General features: G+C 42.7%; 1 protein-coding gene across 1 annotated transcript; it reads right to left on the bottom strand.

The window, feature by feature from the left end:
• Positions 1 to 3,428: 3,428 nt before the first annotated feature.
• On the bottom strand, positions 3,429 to 19,216 carry LAMP3 (lysosomal associated membrane protein 3). Its single transcript, NM_001146132.2, has 6 exons — positions 19,050 to 19,216; positions 14,543 to 15,288; positions 13,688 to 13,810; positions 10,751 to 10,808; positions 9,872 to 10,039; positions 3,429 to 7,587 (listed from the first exon to the last, which is right to left on the bottom strand). Exons 1-6 carry the CDS (start codon positions 19,093 to 19,095, stop codon positions 7,448 to 7,450), a joined length of 1,281 nt encoding a protein of 426 aa, NP_001139604.2. The 5' UTR covers positions 19,096 to 19,216; the 3' UTR covers positions 3,429 to 7,447.
• Positions 19,217 to 19,237: the final 21 nt, after the last annotated feature.

Here is a 19,237-nt window from a genome sequence, read left to right as displayed (position 1 = left end):
GCGTGCACGGCAGGCGGGCCGCCAGTGGCTGCGGCGGAGAGGGCCGGGCTGGGCGGGCGGCTGCGTGGTGGGGCCCGCGAAAGGGGGGAGGGGGGGGAAGAGGGTGAGAGTGCGGGCCATTAAATGACAGATCAAAAATAAAACCGAGAAAAGCCGGTGCAGTGAAACTGGTGACAGAGTTGGAGGTGTGTCGCGGAGACTGAACACCTTGGGTTGTCCCTTGTGGAGGCCGAGAGGTCGGCCCGCAGCCCCAAGGGCGGGAAGCACGGATGGGTGCGCTCTGTGCTCCCCCGGTGCGGATGGCGGGGCGTGGGGAGATGGCACAGAGCCGGAGCCGGGGGTTCTGAGGGACGTTAGCGTTAATTTCTGTGTTGTGAGGGTGGTCAAACGCTGGAACAGCTTCCTAGCGAGGCGGTCCGTGCCCCAGGCCTGGCAGCGGTCAGGTGCCGTTTGGGTAACGCCCTCAGTAACGTGCCTGAGTGAGCCCTGAAGTGTCGATGGCCTTTGTAGGTTTCTTCAGACTGAACGAGTCTACGATACTCTATTTAAATGGCTTTTCCCCAGAAACACAAACTATCAGCTGCCATTGTGGCACTGTGCAACACATCTGACGTGTTTTCCGTACTCAGAGGCAGACAGTTTCTTACACAACAAGCACTCTTGCTGCGCAGGCAACTTCTGCTCATTGCCTTTTTTCAAATGCTTTGCGAGTAGAATCATTGGAGTTGGAAAAGCCCCTTAAAGGCCATCTGGCCCAACTCCCTGCACTGAACAGGGACACCTGCAGCTCCCTCAGAGCCCCATCCAGCCTGACCTTGGGTGTCTCCTGGGATGGGACACCACCACATCTCACAGCAGCCCCACAGGGCCTGCACACCGGGGCCAGGATGGTCAGAGTAGTTCAATCTGATTCTCAGTCAGCTTCAGAAGATAGCACAGTCGCTTGAATTTGGCTGCAAGAGCTTGCAGGCTCTGCACGTGCTCTGGAGATGGGATTTTTAAAAACATATTATTAAGCAAAGCTTTGTCTTTTCCATTATTCATTCCCTTCATTCTTCAGCATAAGGTGTCTACGCCTCAGGTCCAATTTATCAAAATGTTCGGCATGTTTGCTTTGTCTTTAAACACAAGATGGCAGCATTTTATGTAGTTTGCCATTAAATGCAGAGTAGAACTAAAGATATTATGCAGTACTTCACTCAGATGTCCAAAAAGTCTTCCTCTTCAATTCCAAACTTAGCGTACTGGTGAACATAGGCTTTGGAAGCAAACATATTCCAAGCTTTTCCTACAACATTGTCAAGAGGCTTCAGCAGGAACTGGCTATTGCTAACCTGAGAAGCAGACTTTTCATACTTATTAAAAGCTCTTGGGGAAGATTTTATGCTTTGAGCAGTGAAACTAACAGAAGCGGCAAGCTCATTTGTATTGCAAATCTGCCCTTGGTGAAGGTATCTGTCAGTGTGGCTTTCGGGGCGTGGAAGGTCAGGAGGGATCACTGGGCTGTACACATGGATGTTTGAAAGGGCAATGTAATAAAACCCAAATCCAGAAAACCATTTTCTCACTGACACCAGTAATATGCTTAATGTGCACATACATACTAAATGAAGGTACTGTCATGAACTTAGTGCTGTATTAGATAGTTTAAGCTAGTAACATTTTAAATTTTACTATAGAAGCTTGGATGCTTTCCATTTCTCTACAACTATTTATGATATTTCTGCATGTGGAAAATGCAACTTAACTCTTTCTGCAAATCTTTAAAAGGAAGTAAGAACCTGAGCCAATGAAACAATAACTTAGTATGATACTTATGATCTAGCAGCGTTCTAGGGAATAGGAGTTGCAGAAAAGAGAACTGGAGCTTATCTGATGTTTTGTGGCTAGCTGCGAAAGCCCAGATGCTCAGAGCTTCAGCTGTGCCCACAATTCCCTGCCCTGCCTGCCTTGGTCTCCCTGGGGAGGATGTTGCAGATAAAAGCTTGATTCAGATCTTTCTTATCATGAGCAACAGAGAGGTGAGCTCAGTTTGTCCTTTGCCCACCCATGTACTCTTTAAGCATCCTGTCATATTACCAGTGATGCAACTTCACAGAAATCTTTCTCTACTCACCCTTGTTATTTTCTTTGAATTGATGCCTTTTAAAAGTATTTCCTTTCTCTCCTAGACACTGCGATGCAAAAACACTTCTTCAGTGAACTCTAAAGCTGTGTGCTTCTAGGGCGGTCCATGGTGTGACTTACAGGTTTATTTATTCCTTAAAAAGAAAAATTACTGATTATTCCTCTACGTGCCACAAATCCTTGTCAAGAAAGAACAAAAAATCTGGGACATCCAGCAGTCTTTATTATGGTATCTTATAATAGGGGGAAGTTACTTTCTTTCTGGTGCCCTCATTGGCACTTCTCTAGCAGGATCCTGAATCAGCTGCTAGTCGCAGATAGGTTTTTCTCCTCCTATCTTTACCACATCTGCTTCCTGCAGTTCTCCTATCTTAGCTTCTTTAGCCATGAAGCAATATGACACGTGAGACTCAAACAGCCCCTTCTGAGCCTTATCCCCACAGGGAAGGTGGGATCCCATTTCCCTCTGAGCCAGTCATGCAGCCTCCCAGCAGTGAGATGCTGCAGGAGCCTGCACCCCAGATGGGGCCTGGCTGCACTAGTTGGCCAAGCATGGTTTCACATTTCACTGGAAAACCTTTGAAGATAAATCTGAAGAACTTTTGTGTGTCCCCTTCTATTGAGCACTTTACCACACACAGTTGCCTTATGGTTATGCTATTTTAAGCTGGCTATTGTGTGTTGATGTGAGAAACAGCAGAATCACAGCAAAGTCAAGTTCCTTCGGGAATCCCTTTGAGTGACATAGAAACTGTTGAATTCTGGAGTTTACATCTGGGATTTTCCAAGCTATTATTTCCTGTATTTTCCATAACTGCACACTGAAAGATGCATTCTCCTCCAAAGAATCTCATCATAATTCCTAAGATTATTATCTGTGAAAGCGGTTTAAGTACAAAGTAACAAACATCCATTGCATCTGCTGTGAGTTATGGTCTGTGTTTTATTGGACAAACAGGAAACAGAAGTAGACATAAAGAAGAAACTCGAGGAAGTCATGGGGAGATGAACAGAAAACCTCATACTATTTTCAATACTCTTTTTTTAATCTTTTTTTTTCTCCCTAAGTGCTGATGAAACAAAGATGGAAATGTCAGACGAAATGCCCAGGCTGGAGAAAAACATCACCGTCAGTTACAGTGAGGACATCAGTATATCTGTGACTGTGGCTTCTGTCCCAAGCCCTGTCTGAGACACAACCAAGACACAACCCTGTCTGATTGTTACAGACTGTGTTTGTATTTTAAACTGTTTAGGTGAAACAGCACCCAAGAGAAAACAATTGCACAGCAATGCACACCTTAATGACTAAATACAATCTTTATTATAGAAACACCAATAATTGAAAAATAAAGGGCATATATTCTTTTTCATGACAAAGTAATCTTTAGCAACCATTCATTAGAGCAAGCTAAAAGTGATCAAGCAAACCAACTGCATACACTTAAGAAGCTAATCTACATCTCCCTGCTTCTGTTCAACCAGAACTAACAGCTGTTCTTTAATTTGGACTTTTTTTTTTTTTGACTGTCAGAGAACAACAAAGGATTGAAAGAAATTAAATGTTTCTTTATAAACTCCTTGGGTATATGGCTAAGTATGACATCGTATATTCATGGGATACCCTGGTGTCTAACTTGGTCTGGCGCAGCAGAGCACCAGGGAGCTACAGGGATGTGCTCACCTCCTAACTTCTGCTTCACTGTGTTCTTCACTCTTCTTGCAAGTAAATGGCAGCACGTCATCATCATTTCCAACTGTTTTGCCTTTGCCACTTAGCGCAAGCCCAGAGAAGACTATATGCAGCTTCCAAAAAACAGCAAACAAATAATGGCAGTAAATAGCATAGGAATTAATCAGTTAAATGTTAATCTAAACACTGTTCAGTGTGAATAGTTTGATTCGTTCCAATGATAAAATGAGGTGAGAGAAAAGCATTAACTGTGCATCATTGGTAAAGATGCTGGAGGGTGTGACAAGATTAAACACAGAATTATCAATCATCATTAAGAACAATTTTCAAGCCTTGTTTTGATAGCAAATGTTAAAAGACTGAATATTAATATAAAGAGCTTTTCCAGTATAGAACATAACAAGAAAATCCTATGTTCTTATATTTAATTAAAGTAATAAACCATACAGATCAAACAACCCAAAAATCCAAAGGCCACGTGAAATAGGACTTAGTTTTGGGTGGGAAAGATGCCTGCTGACCACCACTTGGATTGGCTTTGGGTCAGATCATGTGTGGAGCTGAGATTTCTAGGCAACAGTTGTTACTAAAATGTCCACATATAACAGTCTGGGACAGTAGCATCAGTATTGCAGGCATGGGCTCATTTTCAATTGGAAGCACTTCCACAGATTTACTGTTTCCTTCTGGACACCTTAAGCATTACACAGTTAAAAAAAAAAGAAAAAAAAGAAAGAAAGAAAGAAAAGGGGCTCTGCTTTAATATAGTATTAAAAAAAAATCCTGCTTTCTAAACACAAACACGTCACAAATAACTCAGCAATAACCCACAGCTTCACTCCCAGCCCAGACGGGCAGCGCAGACATTTTACTTTGTACCAATGGTTTTCTTGAAAAGAAACACAAGCAGCAGGCTCACAGCTCCACAGACCTTTCCACAGCCGCAGTTCTCACACACAAGGACTTGCTGCCACCACCCAGGTCTCTCATTAACCATCAGAGTTTCATGTGAGATGAACCATGAACAGCAAGAGCACCCTGAGAGCTAGGGCCTGAACAACATCAGTGGGCTGCATGGCCACTAACAACAGGAAAAGGTGGGACGGGGAAAATGAGCTTAATAAAGTTTGCTAATATTATCACTGCTGGAGCTTTTTACAAAACAAACATTGTAATAATGGAGCATTGAAGTGATTGTAACCGCATGCTGCTTTACCTTATAGCTATAGTCAGCTGCCTCCCTTGCTCACAGCTGGTTCTGTCTTTGGCTTCTCCAAGTGCAAAAGTGCTTCAAAACTGTCTTTACCTTTCTTGGTTATGAGTTCATTCAAACTAAACTGGAACATTTCTGGAAAATGAGAATTACTTCCATAGCCACATGTTATGGCATTATGGAATGGTGGTGTTTCCTGCTGGGCACGGATCAGGATCTTCTAGAAATTCACAGAATGGAAGGATTTAAGTAACTGAACTCGATGGTTACACACTGGTAAAATATCAGAACTATTTTTAAAAGATAGTGCAGGCAAATTGGACTCACAAGGTACTGATGTCAGTTTTACTCAGTGAAAATCCACTGCCATTCATAACTGCTCAGCATTTGGGCCATTACTTAACGGGAATCAAATCATCTTCCAGCATTTGTATTATGTTTATTTCCAAATAAAGCTAACAGCAAGGAATTTTTGCAGATAACTTCAGGCTTTCTTTTGTTTAATTGCTGCCATTCCTAAGCCCTATCCAGGCAAAATATTTACTGGTAACATGAAGCTGCTGCCCTAAACCCTAAGGGGAAAATGAGCTCTTATGTAATATTGTTCTCTCTTCGATAAATGTTTTTACATATAATTCTTATCAATTTCATGTAGCTTCCTGCAGTGAGCAGAGTTGTTTGCGGTGTGTGTACTCACATTTGTGCATATGTTTATCTTTGTAAACCTTTTGTGACGAGGAGATTTTCCTTGTTTCAACTAAGAAAATTTGCTGAACTTAATTACTCTCAAAAGCAATTACCGCTTACACGCCTTCACATTTGCTTAGCAGGAAGCACACTACAAAGTGTTGCAAATGCTGTGGTTTAAAGCAACTCTAAAGTATCTCCATATGAAAATCCAGCTGCTCAGCTGCAAGTGTGGTGGATAGCAATCACTTTGGGGCAGAGTTTATCCGAGGCCTGTGCAGGCTTTCAGTTCCCACAGACACCTTAAGCAGACAGCTTCAGTGGATTTCCATTTACTCAAGGACCTTTTGTAGGTTTGCCACAGTGCTGGCTACTTAATCTCCATCGTTTTCAGTTACTGTGGTATCTTCCCACATTAAGAGAGAGATCACCATACTGTCATCCCAGTGAGGTGACAGTTACATAGTTCAGTGGTGAATGCTATAACAGGTCCATGTCTGTAAAGGAAGCAGGTGATGCATAAGCTCTTTTAAGACTATGAAATTATAGGCTCCATGAATTTATCCAGCAATTTCATCCCAGTCCCTATCTATCACAGTAGCATCCTTAGCACCGGCCCACTTACCACAGTGCTTTTAGAGCCTCATGTCAGCTTTCTCCACCTCGTACTGCAAACATATGGCAAAGGGATGCTGCATCTTGAGCATCTTACCAGTTGGTAAATAGGATGTCTTGGCCTTGTGTAGATGAGTGGAGTTACTCTAAATGCCCGCCCAGTTCTGCACAGACATTTCAGCTGCCTGTCATCAGCTGCTGAATGGTGCAGCTAACAGTAATAGTGCAGGATAAACTTAGTAACATCAGACTGCTCTCATATGCCATGTCTTGTGAGGCTGCAGCTCAAGAATTATTGGCAGGAAGTTCAGACATCACTGTGGAGAGGCTGAGACAGGCAGTGATGAGTGGAAATTTTTGCATACATTGCTCAGGCAGACCCTGTGTGACCCTGCTGAGTCATCTTATCTGCATACAGAGTCACTGGTAGGTAGAAAATTAATAAAAATACTGCCTCCAGAGTGACAGTAGCATCACCAGGAGTGACCACTGTGTCCCTCCAAAAGACTTGGTAGGAAACAATAAGAAGTTACTAAATGTAAGCCTGGTGTTTAAAAGGACCAAAGGGAACTTGCTTATCAGTTGAAGTCATTTTTATGCTTGCCCCAAATCTTCAGCAAAAAAACAGTGCTCCCATAGGACTTGCTGTGATTTAATAGGGCTGCCTGTCGCTGTGGACCTCTGCTCTACTCACTTGAAGGTCATATTACTGGACTCAACTCTCCTAATAAATATGAATGCCATCTTGAAGAAATTGATTTTTCTTAATGTTTTTTAGAAAAATCTGATGGATTTTATGGGGGATAATGATGCTGCTTGCTTTAAGAGTCTGACTTGGGTGGTCCGAATTGCCTCTTTTTTTGATAATGTAAAAGATTTAGGCTTCTAACTTTGATCCTCTGAACCCCCATCTAAATAAGTAGCTAAGAATAGCCTAAAATAGATGGTATGAATCATTTCCTTCCCACCTTACAGAAATTGCTTCCCGAAACATGCATTAGCTTTAAACACATGGTGTCATTTCACTTAAAAATATGGCTCCAGAGCAGCAAGGCTGCCAGCTGAAAGCAAAAACTCCCATGATTTCTCTTCTTTGGAAGTACAGGAGCACCTCAGATGCGTTCGTACCCTCTGTAGGGCTTTCTTCTGGAAATCAGAAATGTGACAAACACAATGACCAGCAGTCCCAGGATACTCAGGCCCACGGCGACGGGAACTGCCTTTGTACTTTTATCAAGAAAACATTCTTCTTCTGAAAATAAAAAGAGATCAGATAATGCATTAGAGTAGAACACCGTATTTCTAGACTATGCATCCATATTCTAGAAAGTCAGCAAATACAAGCAAAAACAAATACAAGTTCTCAAGACTTTTCTTTTTATTCTGAGCTATACTTAACATTTTTATCTCTGATGAGACTTATCCCAAGAAAACAACTACGTGCTTCTCTGGAGAGTGAACTTTTCATGCCCACAGTAATTGTTACACCGCCAAGATGGGTACATACACAGTAGGAGGCTTTCTTGCTCATAGCAGATGTGGAGCATGATGCTACAATGTGCAAGTTTGAAAATAATGAGCATGACACATCTTGGATGGATGAAAGCTATTGCTATGTGGTGTCTAATTGTTTCTGCCCAGTAAAAAGGAAATGAAGTTCAGAAGACATTTTTACAGCTTTTCAGAATCAAACAGGCCAAGATGTTGATCTAACACTGCTGCAACCTATACAAAATTATAAGGATCTTGAAATCAATGATCGTTATTGCTTTCTTTGTCTTCCCCTTTTATGCAAATCTGGATAAACAGAAGTGAAAACATCAGTTCCAAGCAACCAACAGGGAGGAGGCTGGTGATGTGCTTACTTTATAGAACTATTCCTTTGCTGGGAATTTAGTCTTTCAAAATCTTTATACACAGCAGATGTAAGTAACAGCTTCATAACTATTTCATGGCCACTGGAGAATTATTTCAGGGATGGTATCTGCTTTCTCAGCCCTCTGATTAAGAGCAAAACTAGTTTAATTCTGTACGTGGCATTGGCTAGCAGAGGTTAGCCTGTCCCTGAAAAGAGAGAGTATTTCTAAGCTGTCTCTGCTTAGGTGAGGCCACCAAAAGCCATATCTGAACTAATTCATTGTACACATTCAAATGGGAATGTGAGACCAGATGGGGTCCTATGAGTTGTTCCAGCTCAGCTCTGTTCTGTTCAAAAGTCTTCAGAAGCCTGAGAGCACAGACTGGATTCTCATGGGGCTTTTAAGAACCTAAAGAAAGTTTATAAAAAAAACTTCCATGTCTTAAAACAGCTCCAAATGTAGTTTCCCATTATATTCCTTCTAGAAAAAGAAACCAACATTTTTAACTAACAAAAGAAGAACAAGTCAGATAGAGCCAAACTAAGTCAAAAGACAGATCTAAATTAAGAATAATGCAGAAGCAATATTCTGTAAGCATTCAGAAAGTCAGATGGCAGAAGAAGGGAACGTTTTATTAGTGCATGTAGCGGGCTGGATTGCTGATAAAAGTCATCTGCCCACATGAGTTCCTGTATGGAAATACCCTGAATGGAAGTCCCAGAAACATGTACTGTTTGAAGGAGAACTGAGGGTATCGCTGAGACCATCTCTCTTCTGTGTAGGATTTTTCACGAACCCCCTAAAAGTAAGGCAGTGAACAGAGTACCCATAGTGTGAGACATGGGGATTTCCAAGGTCACGCAGCAGTCCTGGGCCCCACACCCCACACAGTTCCTGGCTGCATCCTGACAAGAAACATGGATGGCAATGCCTCATTTCCCTGTAGAAGGAAACTCAGGCATGGGCATAGGGAAGAAGCTGTGAGGATCCCCAGTACATTCTCCCAGCATGGGCAATTCAGGGACCAGGAGTGTCAGTACTGGTCTGTCTCTGTCTTTGGAGCACGTAGTGCTAAGCTACATGGTTGTGTATACTCAAAACCCAGACAAATAACCATCGTATTTAATTCTGAAACTAGTGAGTGTGCCAGTTGTGCTCCTCCTCAGGTGCACATTTCATCATTTCTAGATACATCTGCTCTGCAAGTATCATCCTGCATTGCCAAATACCCCTTACTAATTGGCAGTTTCACTGCTGCAGCAATGGCATGTCATGGGTTGTCAAGAGCTTTTCAAAATAGCTAAAGATATTGAGGGCAGTGACTTTGAACTGAACTGTATTATGTATTAGGGGCTGGAAAAAGGCAGTGAGGTGGTGGTGAGCACTCCTCACCCGGGAAAAAAGAGTGGAGAGAAAAAAAATGGTGGCTGTCCAGCTGAACATTTTTAACGAAAATGGGAAATGGAAGTTATTAAATTCAGGAGGGAAAGATGCTTTGCCATGGGTATTAGCACAGTGTTGAAAATGAGTGGGAAAAGAGTGAAACTACAGCAGCAGGCAGGATACAGTATCTGGGAAGAAGCTTGTATGGTTAAAATGCAGCAGGAGATACCTCAGTCTACTGGATTGCTGACAATTAGATCTCAGAAGGGTGGAAAATATTCCCACATTACTTACCTCTTCCAAACTGGTTATCAACAATATCAAAGGCCTGCAGCTGCATGTTCACAATGACTAGCTGGTAGGTTCTCTCCAAGCCAAAGGTTTGCTTGCTGGCACACTTATAGGAATTCCCCAGCTTTGCTGTAAAATGCTGCTGGCGAATGGCTACGTAATAAAGTATACCTGGAGGTCATAAAGACAGAGATAGTGATAAATGGGCATCCAAAATAACGCTGCATAACCAGAATCTTCCTGGGATAAAATGGAGGTTCAGTAGCAGTGTCACAGTTGTTACAAAAGCACAGATGTTTTCCCTGTACTGTATCAGTTAATTTTGTCTGTGCTTTAAATGAGTGCTTTAATTACCAGTGGATGACTCAGCCAAGCTTGAGTCTGAAAAAGATGCAGGGTTGTTCAGTGCAACAGTGCTGCTGGTGGACAACAGCAACATGTGGCAGAGGGGCAGTAACAACAGGCTGGAAACGCAATGTCTCTCACCGGCACCACCGTGGAGGACTGACAGAGCGTGTGAAAACTTTAAAACTGAAGATTAGGCTGATCAGCTCATGTTTGCTGCAATTTGCATTTGGCAACACCCAGGGAAACTCTGATATTTTGACATTTTGGATCTTCAATTTTATTCTGAATGAGTGGTGAAAGCAAAGGGAGAGCTTCTGAAGGTAAAAGGAAAATTAAAAAAAAAATACTGAAACTACAGCTTGGTCACCTCTTTTCCCTTTTCTTGCCATGACATTTAGCTGAATGACATATTGAAAGCCTAACAAATACATCATTTGCAACATTCAGAGTTTTAAAGATGTGAAAGTCTATCCCACACCCAGAATAGTTTGATAGGAATTTAACACAGTGAACATTAAACATAAGAGCACTGACCTTCAGATGGTAACTGTAATTCAGCCTCAATTGTACTGACATAGTATGTTGGATCTTTCTGCAAAAGATGATAAATCTTTATTCCTACCACATCCCTACATTTGTAGGAAAAAATAAAGTTCAGCACAGCAAAATGCTTGCAAAAAAAAGTTCCCAAAAGTTTCCAAAGCATCACCTTGAAGACCTAAGAACCAACTTGCCTGGATGTATTGCCTTTTTTGCTCAGTGTGGTGAAACCAGACATGCAGATGTGCTTTTGCACACATTGCTCAAGCTAGACATTTCTGGTAACCAAAAATAGGAGGGGGTTAAGCAAACGTTATATACTGCATAAGGTGTGTGGTAAGACAGTTTTATTTTTATCCACCTGCTTTGCTTTCATTGAGAGTCTCAGCAATGCTTGCATTGGTAATCCTGCAGTGAATTGATCCCTGCTGACCTGCAGGCTGACTGCTTGCAGAACCTATGCTGATAGATTTTAAAGTACCCAGCACTCCCAGCACTGCAGTGCAGTTTATGCATCAATGGCCTTTATGTGAGCAAATGGCAGAAAGCAGCCATGCTTCTGTGTTCATTATTGCTTTGAACCAGAAGAGGGCAGCAACCAGCAGAGACAGGAGCCCTTCGCAGAGGTACTGCTCGTTTTCTACTTCGTCTATCAACAGCAAGTCACTCAAAATGAGGAAACAGCAACCTCGGTTGTCTACATAGGGAAGAAATAACTGTTATATTCTACACTGTTGGTGCTGCCTGGCTTTATTTCATATGCCTATAGACTGCCGACATGGAAAGCACCTGGTACTACAGCTCAAAACAAAATTTCCAGCTGGACGTTGCCTACCCGTGCTCCAAAACCCTGGTGCAACCTAAACACTCTCCTTCCCAGGGCTGCCAAAGCATGACAGAAAACCCCAGGGGCTTTTCACTCCTATCAGTGCTGGAGTATGCTGTGAGTCTCTATGTAGCTTCCCCGTTATTGGTTTTAATTCCAGCTCGGAGCACATAGGGATTGGTGACTGCAGCAGGTGGGTAAGTTGTAGCAAACATGAATGTCTTTTGGGCGTTCACCTTTAACATCCTGCAGTTTTAATGCTGGTAGGATAGATTGTGAAAGAAGTTTAAGAAATAAAGTGGTTCTCAGCATTATTCTTCTTAAAGACATAAATGGGTCAAATAACACTTTTTTTTTTTTTTTTTTTTTTTTTTTTGGCAGCAGCATTACCTTCTGTTTGGACAGAGTTATTGACTTTGCTCAGGATAAATGCCTGTTCCTACTTCATGTATTGTGGGTTGGTTATGAAACCTCCCTTTGTCAAGTTCTTTGCCAAAGGCACCTGGCAGCAGTGAATACAGAGCTTCTCACCTCCCTGCGGCCACACCACAGCCCCTGGCCCAGATCCACCTTCATCCCTGCAAATCAGAAGTGCCATGTCTATAGCACTCCTGGTTCAAAGTCAGCACTGCAGCAGCTGGAGAGGCCAAACACATCAGAAACGGCAGCAAAATGATTTCTTAATAACTTGCATTTCAAAGAAAGCTAAGCCGTGCCCTGCTGCTCTCTTGAGACTTATCTTGGGTGGATTGCATAATGCTGTGCCAATAACCATCTTTTTCAGGACAAGAGAGGTCAAAAGGTTCACATCACTCTCCTTAGCTCTGCTGTGTACTTCTATGGGTACTCGAATCACTGGACTTTTTCTAAGGATCTTCATAACACAGAGAATGCTACCCTTGTTGCAGAAAGCATACATTTAAACCAAACACTCATGGTCTGAACTGATTCTTTGTTCTAAAACAGCACTTTCCTTTGCAGCTTTTAGATGTCTTTTAGTCATCAACAAAAATCACGACAATTATTGATTGAAATCTTTCCCAAGCATTAACGATCAAGTATTTAGCTGTGATATGATTTGCTGTTGCCTCCTGGAGCATGACTGACCTCTGGCAGTTTTCTCCAGTGGTTATAATATATCAGCAATACTCATGGTAGGTTATGCGGAAGACCTGTCTGCATGTGATGTGGTTTGAGCTGGAAATGTGGTATCAATGCACTTCACATCAAAACGAACGCTAACTTTCATACTAGGAAAGCATAGGCCTATCTCTTGATCAAGTTTCTGTGTATATTTGTAAGTTTTCCTGGACTGGTGCATTTTAAGGCCACTTATCTACAATTTTGTTGTTGCAGTTCAGTTGTTTGGAATCGTCTAATCAGAACTCAGAAGAAATTAGGCCCTCTGGGCTCTGGACAAAGCTTCTGGGTACATACACCTTCATAGGCTGCCCTTTGGATTTAACAACCACATCCAACTTTTGCCTGGGCAGCATTTATGGGAAGCAAATGACTGATTCCACATGCATCCAGGTTGTCTCATAGACAATATTTCATAAGGACAACTTGACAGCATGACTCAGAGCTTCCAGTACACACACCTTGCTTCAGCACAGTAGCTCCAACCCCACACCCAATTCCCTGTCCCGCTCCAGTGCAAGCAGCAGACCTTGCCTTCCCCCCAGTTAGATTTTACCACTGTAAATATGAGTAGCAGATTTTGCTTAGGGCTAATCTATATTTTGTGCTGCCAGTTTGGCAGAATATTAGCCAAAGAATCTGAGGGCACTGTACTTATCCTTTATTACACATATGAACCCTTCAAAATTCAGAGTTCCAATAGCCAAAATGGGATGAAACACTAAAAGTAGCCCTGCTCTGAGCTGGGGACTGGGCCAGGTGGCCTCAGGTCTCTCCTAGACAGAATTAATCAAGGTTCTATAAATCCAGCCCCTTGGGAAGGACAGGACAACGAGCACTGAGATGGATGAAATGCCTCTTTCCACAGCACGCTGCACGTCACTGTTTTGGCTGGAAGTGGATCAGAGGCAGCCTGGGTTCCCGTTCCCCAGACCTAAACCCTTGTTCCCAATAAATGCAATTACCTTTACAAAGACAAAGCTTATAAACCCTCCAGGGAAAGTGATGTTCAGCACAGACTGCACCATCCCACAGCTTCCAGATATCTGGGTGGCGTTGGGGCTGACAGTCAGGTACTTCATCTGCTTCTGTGAAGAAATGAGGACATTGTGGAGCTATTTGTGAAGTGGAGGGGAAAAACTTAATATGAAACAAGCAGATTTATATGTTTGGGGTTTTAATTATGTGGTTGGATTAACAGACCAATGCCCAATGGCTATATAAATGGAGGTTACAAAACCATTATTGGGAAGGCCATCATCACAATTTCAGGGTTTTTTATATCTTTTGCTAAATCATTCACCATGGATCAATGCCAAGAGAGGGTAGCAGCTTCCCAGAACCCCTGTGCTGATCCAACTGGCCATCTTGATGGTCCCAAAAGCTCCACTTGTCAGCATCGAGCCAACTCATCTCTGAATCCAAACAAGTCTGTGAGCTGACTATTTATTTACCTCATTGAAACTTGCTATTTTAAACCCTTCACTGATGTCACTCCAGATTTTAACTAATCTCCCATTCTGGGAAAGAGAAATAACACAAAAAACACTGGAGCCCAATCTGCCCTCCTAAATATTGCTACCACAGATATATTGCTGAAATAAGAAAGTACCTATATGTCCCTCTGACATCATTATATGAACCAAAGTAGAGCAGTTGAAATGCTTTGGCACAAAAAAAAGGCTTCAGACTAGCAACAAACCAGTTATTTTTATCATGCAACTTCATTTCTGCAAATTGCTTTTAAAGGAATAGAACATATTCCAGCAAGTGAAGAAGTAGTCTCTATAAGGCTTAGCCTCATAGTGCTTTCACCTCACCTTCTGTGTGCTTAGAGCCATCAGCTGCAAACCCATCACTGCTTTGATGCAGGTCTTGTTGCTGCTGGAAATGATGTATGTGCCAGTGGGGATGGGAGAAGGCTGTGGTGCCAGAGTGGGTCTCACCATCATTGTAGTAGATGGGATGGTTGTATGAGTCCCCTGATGAGTGGTAGTTGCATTGGTCATGGTTGTGGCTGTTGAACTTCCAGAAGTTGTGTGATTAGTTGAGCTTGTGGTGGGTTTTACAGTACTGCTGGTAGTGGCTGTAGTATTTGTGGCAGTGGTCGTTGTTTGCGTCTTTGATGTTGTATTTTCTATGGTTGTGTTTGTAACTGTGTCCACATGTGTTGTGATTTGGTTGTATGGGGGCACAGTCACGTTCTTCACAGCTTGTGTAACTGTTTCCATTGCCTGGGTTGTAGCCTGGCCAGCTGCAGCTGTGTCTGCTGCAGTTGTGGTTACTGCTGTGGAAGATGTCTGGCCATGTGCTTTGCTGGTGTTGGCTCCTGCCTGGGTGGTCATATGAGAGGCTGGTGCTGTTGTTACCCAGTGTTGGTCTGTTGTCTGCAGAGTAGTTGTATGGCTTATGGAGCCTGTGGTGTTAGGTGGAACTGTGCTGCTTTGGTGGGGTGGGGAATGATAAACAGAAAGTGGCAGAGCAGAAGTAATGGTATGGTGGAAGGACGTGGTTTGTGGAGACAGCCTGACACCCAGGGCCACTTCAGCACAGCAGGAAGAAAATGCTGCAAAGAAATGAAAAGTCAGTAGTCTAAAACCACTGCATTTAACATTCTTGCTGATATTTGCAACATAACTGCTCTCATTTTGTTATTAAGACTTTATTCTTCCTTTGGCTTAAAGTCATGATAGGAGAGTGCAAGCAGACATAATTTCCCACTGCTTCCCCAGTCTTCACACCTCTGAATACATCCACTGCCGAGGCAGCACATTGGCTCCTTACTCCCCACATGCTGCTTTGACTGCTGAAGAAGACACCAGATGCAATAGAGGTGAGAGCAGATCTTGCACAATCCCTACACCATACATGAGTTCCCTTGCAGACAACAGTACAGCAAGATTTGCTGGGAGTAAATTATCAAGGTATCAGGGACAAATTGTTCCATTATGGGCTGCTGTTAAAATGAAATCCGGGTATAGCGTGTGAAGAGGTAGTTGGTTACTGACAAACAAAGCATGGGGAAAGAGAGCATTTTTTTGGATGTGAAAGAGGTGAGGAAACGTAGTGGTCTTATGATGATTCAGAATAGTCTGGAAGACAGAAATTCTGGGCATTTGTTTATGGTGCTGACGTAGATATGGCAGCCTGAACTGTGAAGTTCTTCCTCGTGGGACATACCCAGGGAAAGATGAACCCTCTTAGTAATGCTTTTTTGGCAGTGAGAAACAAATCTGAGGGTACAGCTTTCAGGGGTTTTTTGAACCGCACCTAAAAATAGTCACAGCATGAAAATCACACTGGCATTTTACAACATTTACAGAAATATATTCCTTGCAAATTGGAAAAGATGTAGTTCCTATATCTAAGTAAGAAAGGGAAGACAAGGTAGAAAATGCACGTTGTAAAAAGAGAGAAAGTTCACAACTGTTCAACTTGAATCTTCGATTGTGAGTATGCAATAAGGCACAATAAAGACGAGATCAAGCTAAAAGCCACAAGTCATGGACATACATGTATTCTTTGATGTGCATGAGGCCTTAGATGTAGTTAAATCTTTACGGACTAAATTACTGCAGGACAGAGATGAATTCTCCAGTCTGGAGACAGAAAGAATCCAAAAGTCTGGTTTTCCCTTATCAATGGCTATGATAGAGGAGAAATGGAGGGATATGCTCCATATTCCTAAACTTGCCTAGTGTTTCACCTCCCAACTAAACTGAATATGCTTGACTGCAAATGTAGCTGTTACCATCAGAAAAAATACAAGTTTGTACAATTGAAAAGTCACAAAAATGACAGGACAGATCCCTCTGATATTACATTTTATCAGAAGGAACTAAAAGTGCTGTAATTAATATGATATTTTAGTTCATTTTCTCTCTTTCTCCTTGCCTTTACTACACCTGCTGCCAGAGCTGAGAAGCAGGTAACTTCTCTGTATGCTCATTTCAATCAGATCAGTGGAAAACCAGAGCAGTTGCTGTTACCAGCTACACGTAATTTAATCCAAGTAAAACAATAGAAACAGAAAAGAAGAAGCTGCCATTTTCACTCTTTGTTTAACCATATGTGTTTGTGAAATAACTCATACTTGAATTTATATAAGCCTAAAATAGTCAGTACCTCTCAGTTTTTACTTAACGGATTGGTTTTGATTACTGACTCTGTAACACAAAAATTTATGGGCATGGAAAGAAACATCATTTCCCTAACACTTGGATGTTGTCCATAGCTTTTAAACAGAACTTCATTTTCCCCAGAAGGTCATTTCATCAGAAAAATATTCAGCCCAGTGGGGTCACTGAGGAGTAAAACAGAAGCACCTCTGGGTTGGCCTGTGGCTCGTGCTCTCCAGGTGTCTTGCCAGTATCTGCCAGCTTAGCTCTCCCCAGCATTTTGGGCCCTCCGTTGGGCTGTGCTCATGCTACCAAACCTGCTTGTTTGGGTCATCTCAAAACGCATTTGGCCACTGATCTCAGAAAGTCTTCCCAGGGATGAGTAAAGATTGCTCTCTGCCAACCCAATGATCTTGGCCATCAAAAGGGGCCACAAAGCAACAAGAAATTACAGCTCTGCATCCTCCTGTTAGCTTCCATTTCTTTTTTCTCTGAGAAATTTGCCATCCCTAATTCGGGCCTGGAGCCCATATTTCCATGCATTGTGACAGAGGAAGTTTCAGGTTTTCCCTCCATCAACTAGCATCCAAAGGAGGACTACAAGGATGACGAAGGGTCTAGAGGGATAGGTATATAAGGTCACTTGGTTTTTCCAGCCCAGAGAAGAGGGGGCCAAGGGGAGTCCTCATGGGGTCCTACAGCTCCTCACAAGGGAGCAGAAGAGCAGTGCTGAGCTCTGCTGACTCTCTGGTGAGAATCAACACTGGCAAAGGCACAGTTAATCTGTTCAAAGGAACTATGGTGGAAGTGGCTGATATGGCTGCAAAATGTCTCAGCCTGCCAGCCCATAACGCAGTGGGTGGAAGAACCTCTTGCTGGGGATTTTTGACCCTTCTTGCCTAACCACACACTCACAGTTTGTTCTGCTATATGCTGCCCAGAAGAAATGCCTGTTTGGGTGACAGATTTTGTGCTAGTTACAGACACAAAAACCTGACTGAGCTCCTACAGAAAAGACTCTTGCCAGTTCTGGCTTTGATTTGAGCTCTTGAGGAACTGGAAAAGCACCAAGATTTTCTGAGAGGCTTTGGTTCTCTCTAATATCGTTTACATCAAAGACAGGAGCAGTTTCATATACCTCTAATCCTTCACACTCTCCTCCCCTAAACTCTGATTCTTTTTAATTCCCTACCTGCATAGAAAGAGTTCATGGCATTAATGAAAGATCACAACAAATTACTAAAGGAACTATCAAAAATGAATTAATAGCAACTGAGCAAGAATGTTCATCCTGGCCAAAGATATCCTTGCTGACCACTGAGTTATTTCTCCAAGTCTGCATACATTTTGGGGTCACTTCAGCAGACTGTGGCTATGAGGCAAGTGTCAGAAAGCAGAGCAGATGCAGCTGGAGCTCTGTGTGGTAAAGTCCCTGCACTGCTCCCCTGCTCATTGCACTGCCATTGCAGAGCTAGGAGAGGGGCAAGGGTTGTTGCTGGTGTGAACCGTGCATGCAGATAGCGAAGCACACCACAGAAACGCAGCACCCCACCAGCAAGTAAAACCTTTAGCCATTATGCAGATTAAATTACTCTCTGTCCACCTGTGCCAAGTAGATTTTGTATAGCTGCAGGTGCATGTGACTTTACATGCTAGGACACATCCTTGATCAGGTTCACTCCACAGATTTTCAGGGACAAGCACTAAAGATTAAATGGTGACTTTGATGTAGTTTGTTGTCAGATAAGTCCTAGCCTGTCCCAGACTTTCCAGAGCCCCTGCCTTGCTCTTGCTTTCCTCACACCCTGTATCTTGCAGTACAGACAAACAAGCGACATTTCTTTATGTGTTTTTGTTTTGCTTATCTCACTCAAGATGTTCAGTCAGTTCTGCTGAAAGCAAACAAAGGGAAAGCAAACAAATAAGCCTGCTTCTAATACTATTTTTCGAGCTGACTTGATCGCACTGAGTTCATGTCACCATAGAGTGCAAAATACAAGAGAAAACATTAGATAAGGTCTACATCAGCTACAATTAAATGCAGTTATAGTTAATTCTTTCTGGTGGGACTTCATTAAAATCACCTTTAGTGCTAGCTGCAAGACTGTTTCCAGTTTTCTGTCCATTAGCTCCTCTCATAACTGCAAAGAAGGAAAAGCAGCATAGTCTGTCTCTTTTCTATTGAGAAATGATGGAAGATGTGACTCACCGCAGACAAAGGCTAGCAAGACCAAGTGTGATTTGCTCCTTCCCATGGTCAGTACAGCTGCGAGACCAAGAGATGCTGCCTCTCACTGTGGTGCAGCAGAAAGAAATAAAGGTTTCCTGGGGACTGCAAAGTTTCACTTGATTCAGGGAGTGTTCAGTCACATGGGTGGAAAGGAGGTGGGGAGGGAG

Source organism: Gallus gallus, chromosome 9, assembly GCF_016699485.2.
Source record: "Gallus gallus isolate bGalGal1 chromosome 9, bGalGal1.mat.broiler.GRCg7b, whole genome shotgun sequence".
NCBI lineage: Eukaryota > Metazoa > Chordata > Aves > Galliformes > Phasianidae > Gallus > Gallus gallus.
Note: the sequence above shows the minus strand (reverse complement) of the source record. Positions and strands in the feature narration are given on the sequence as shown.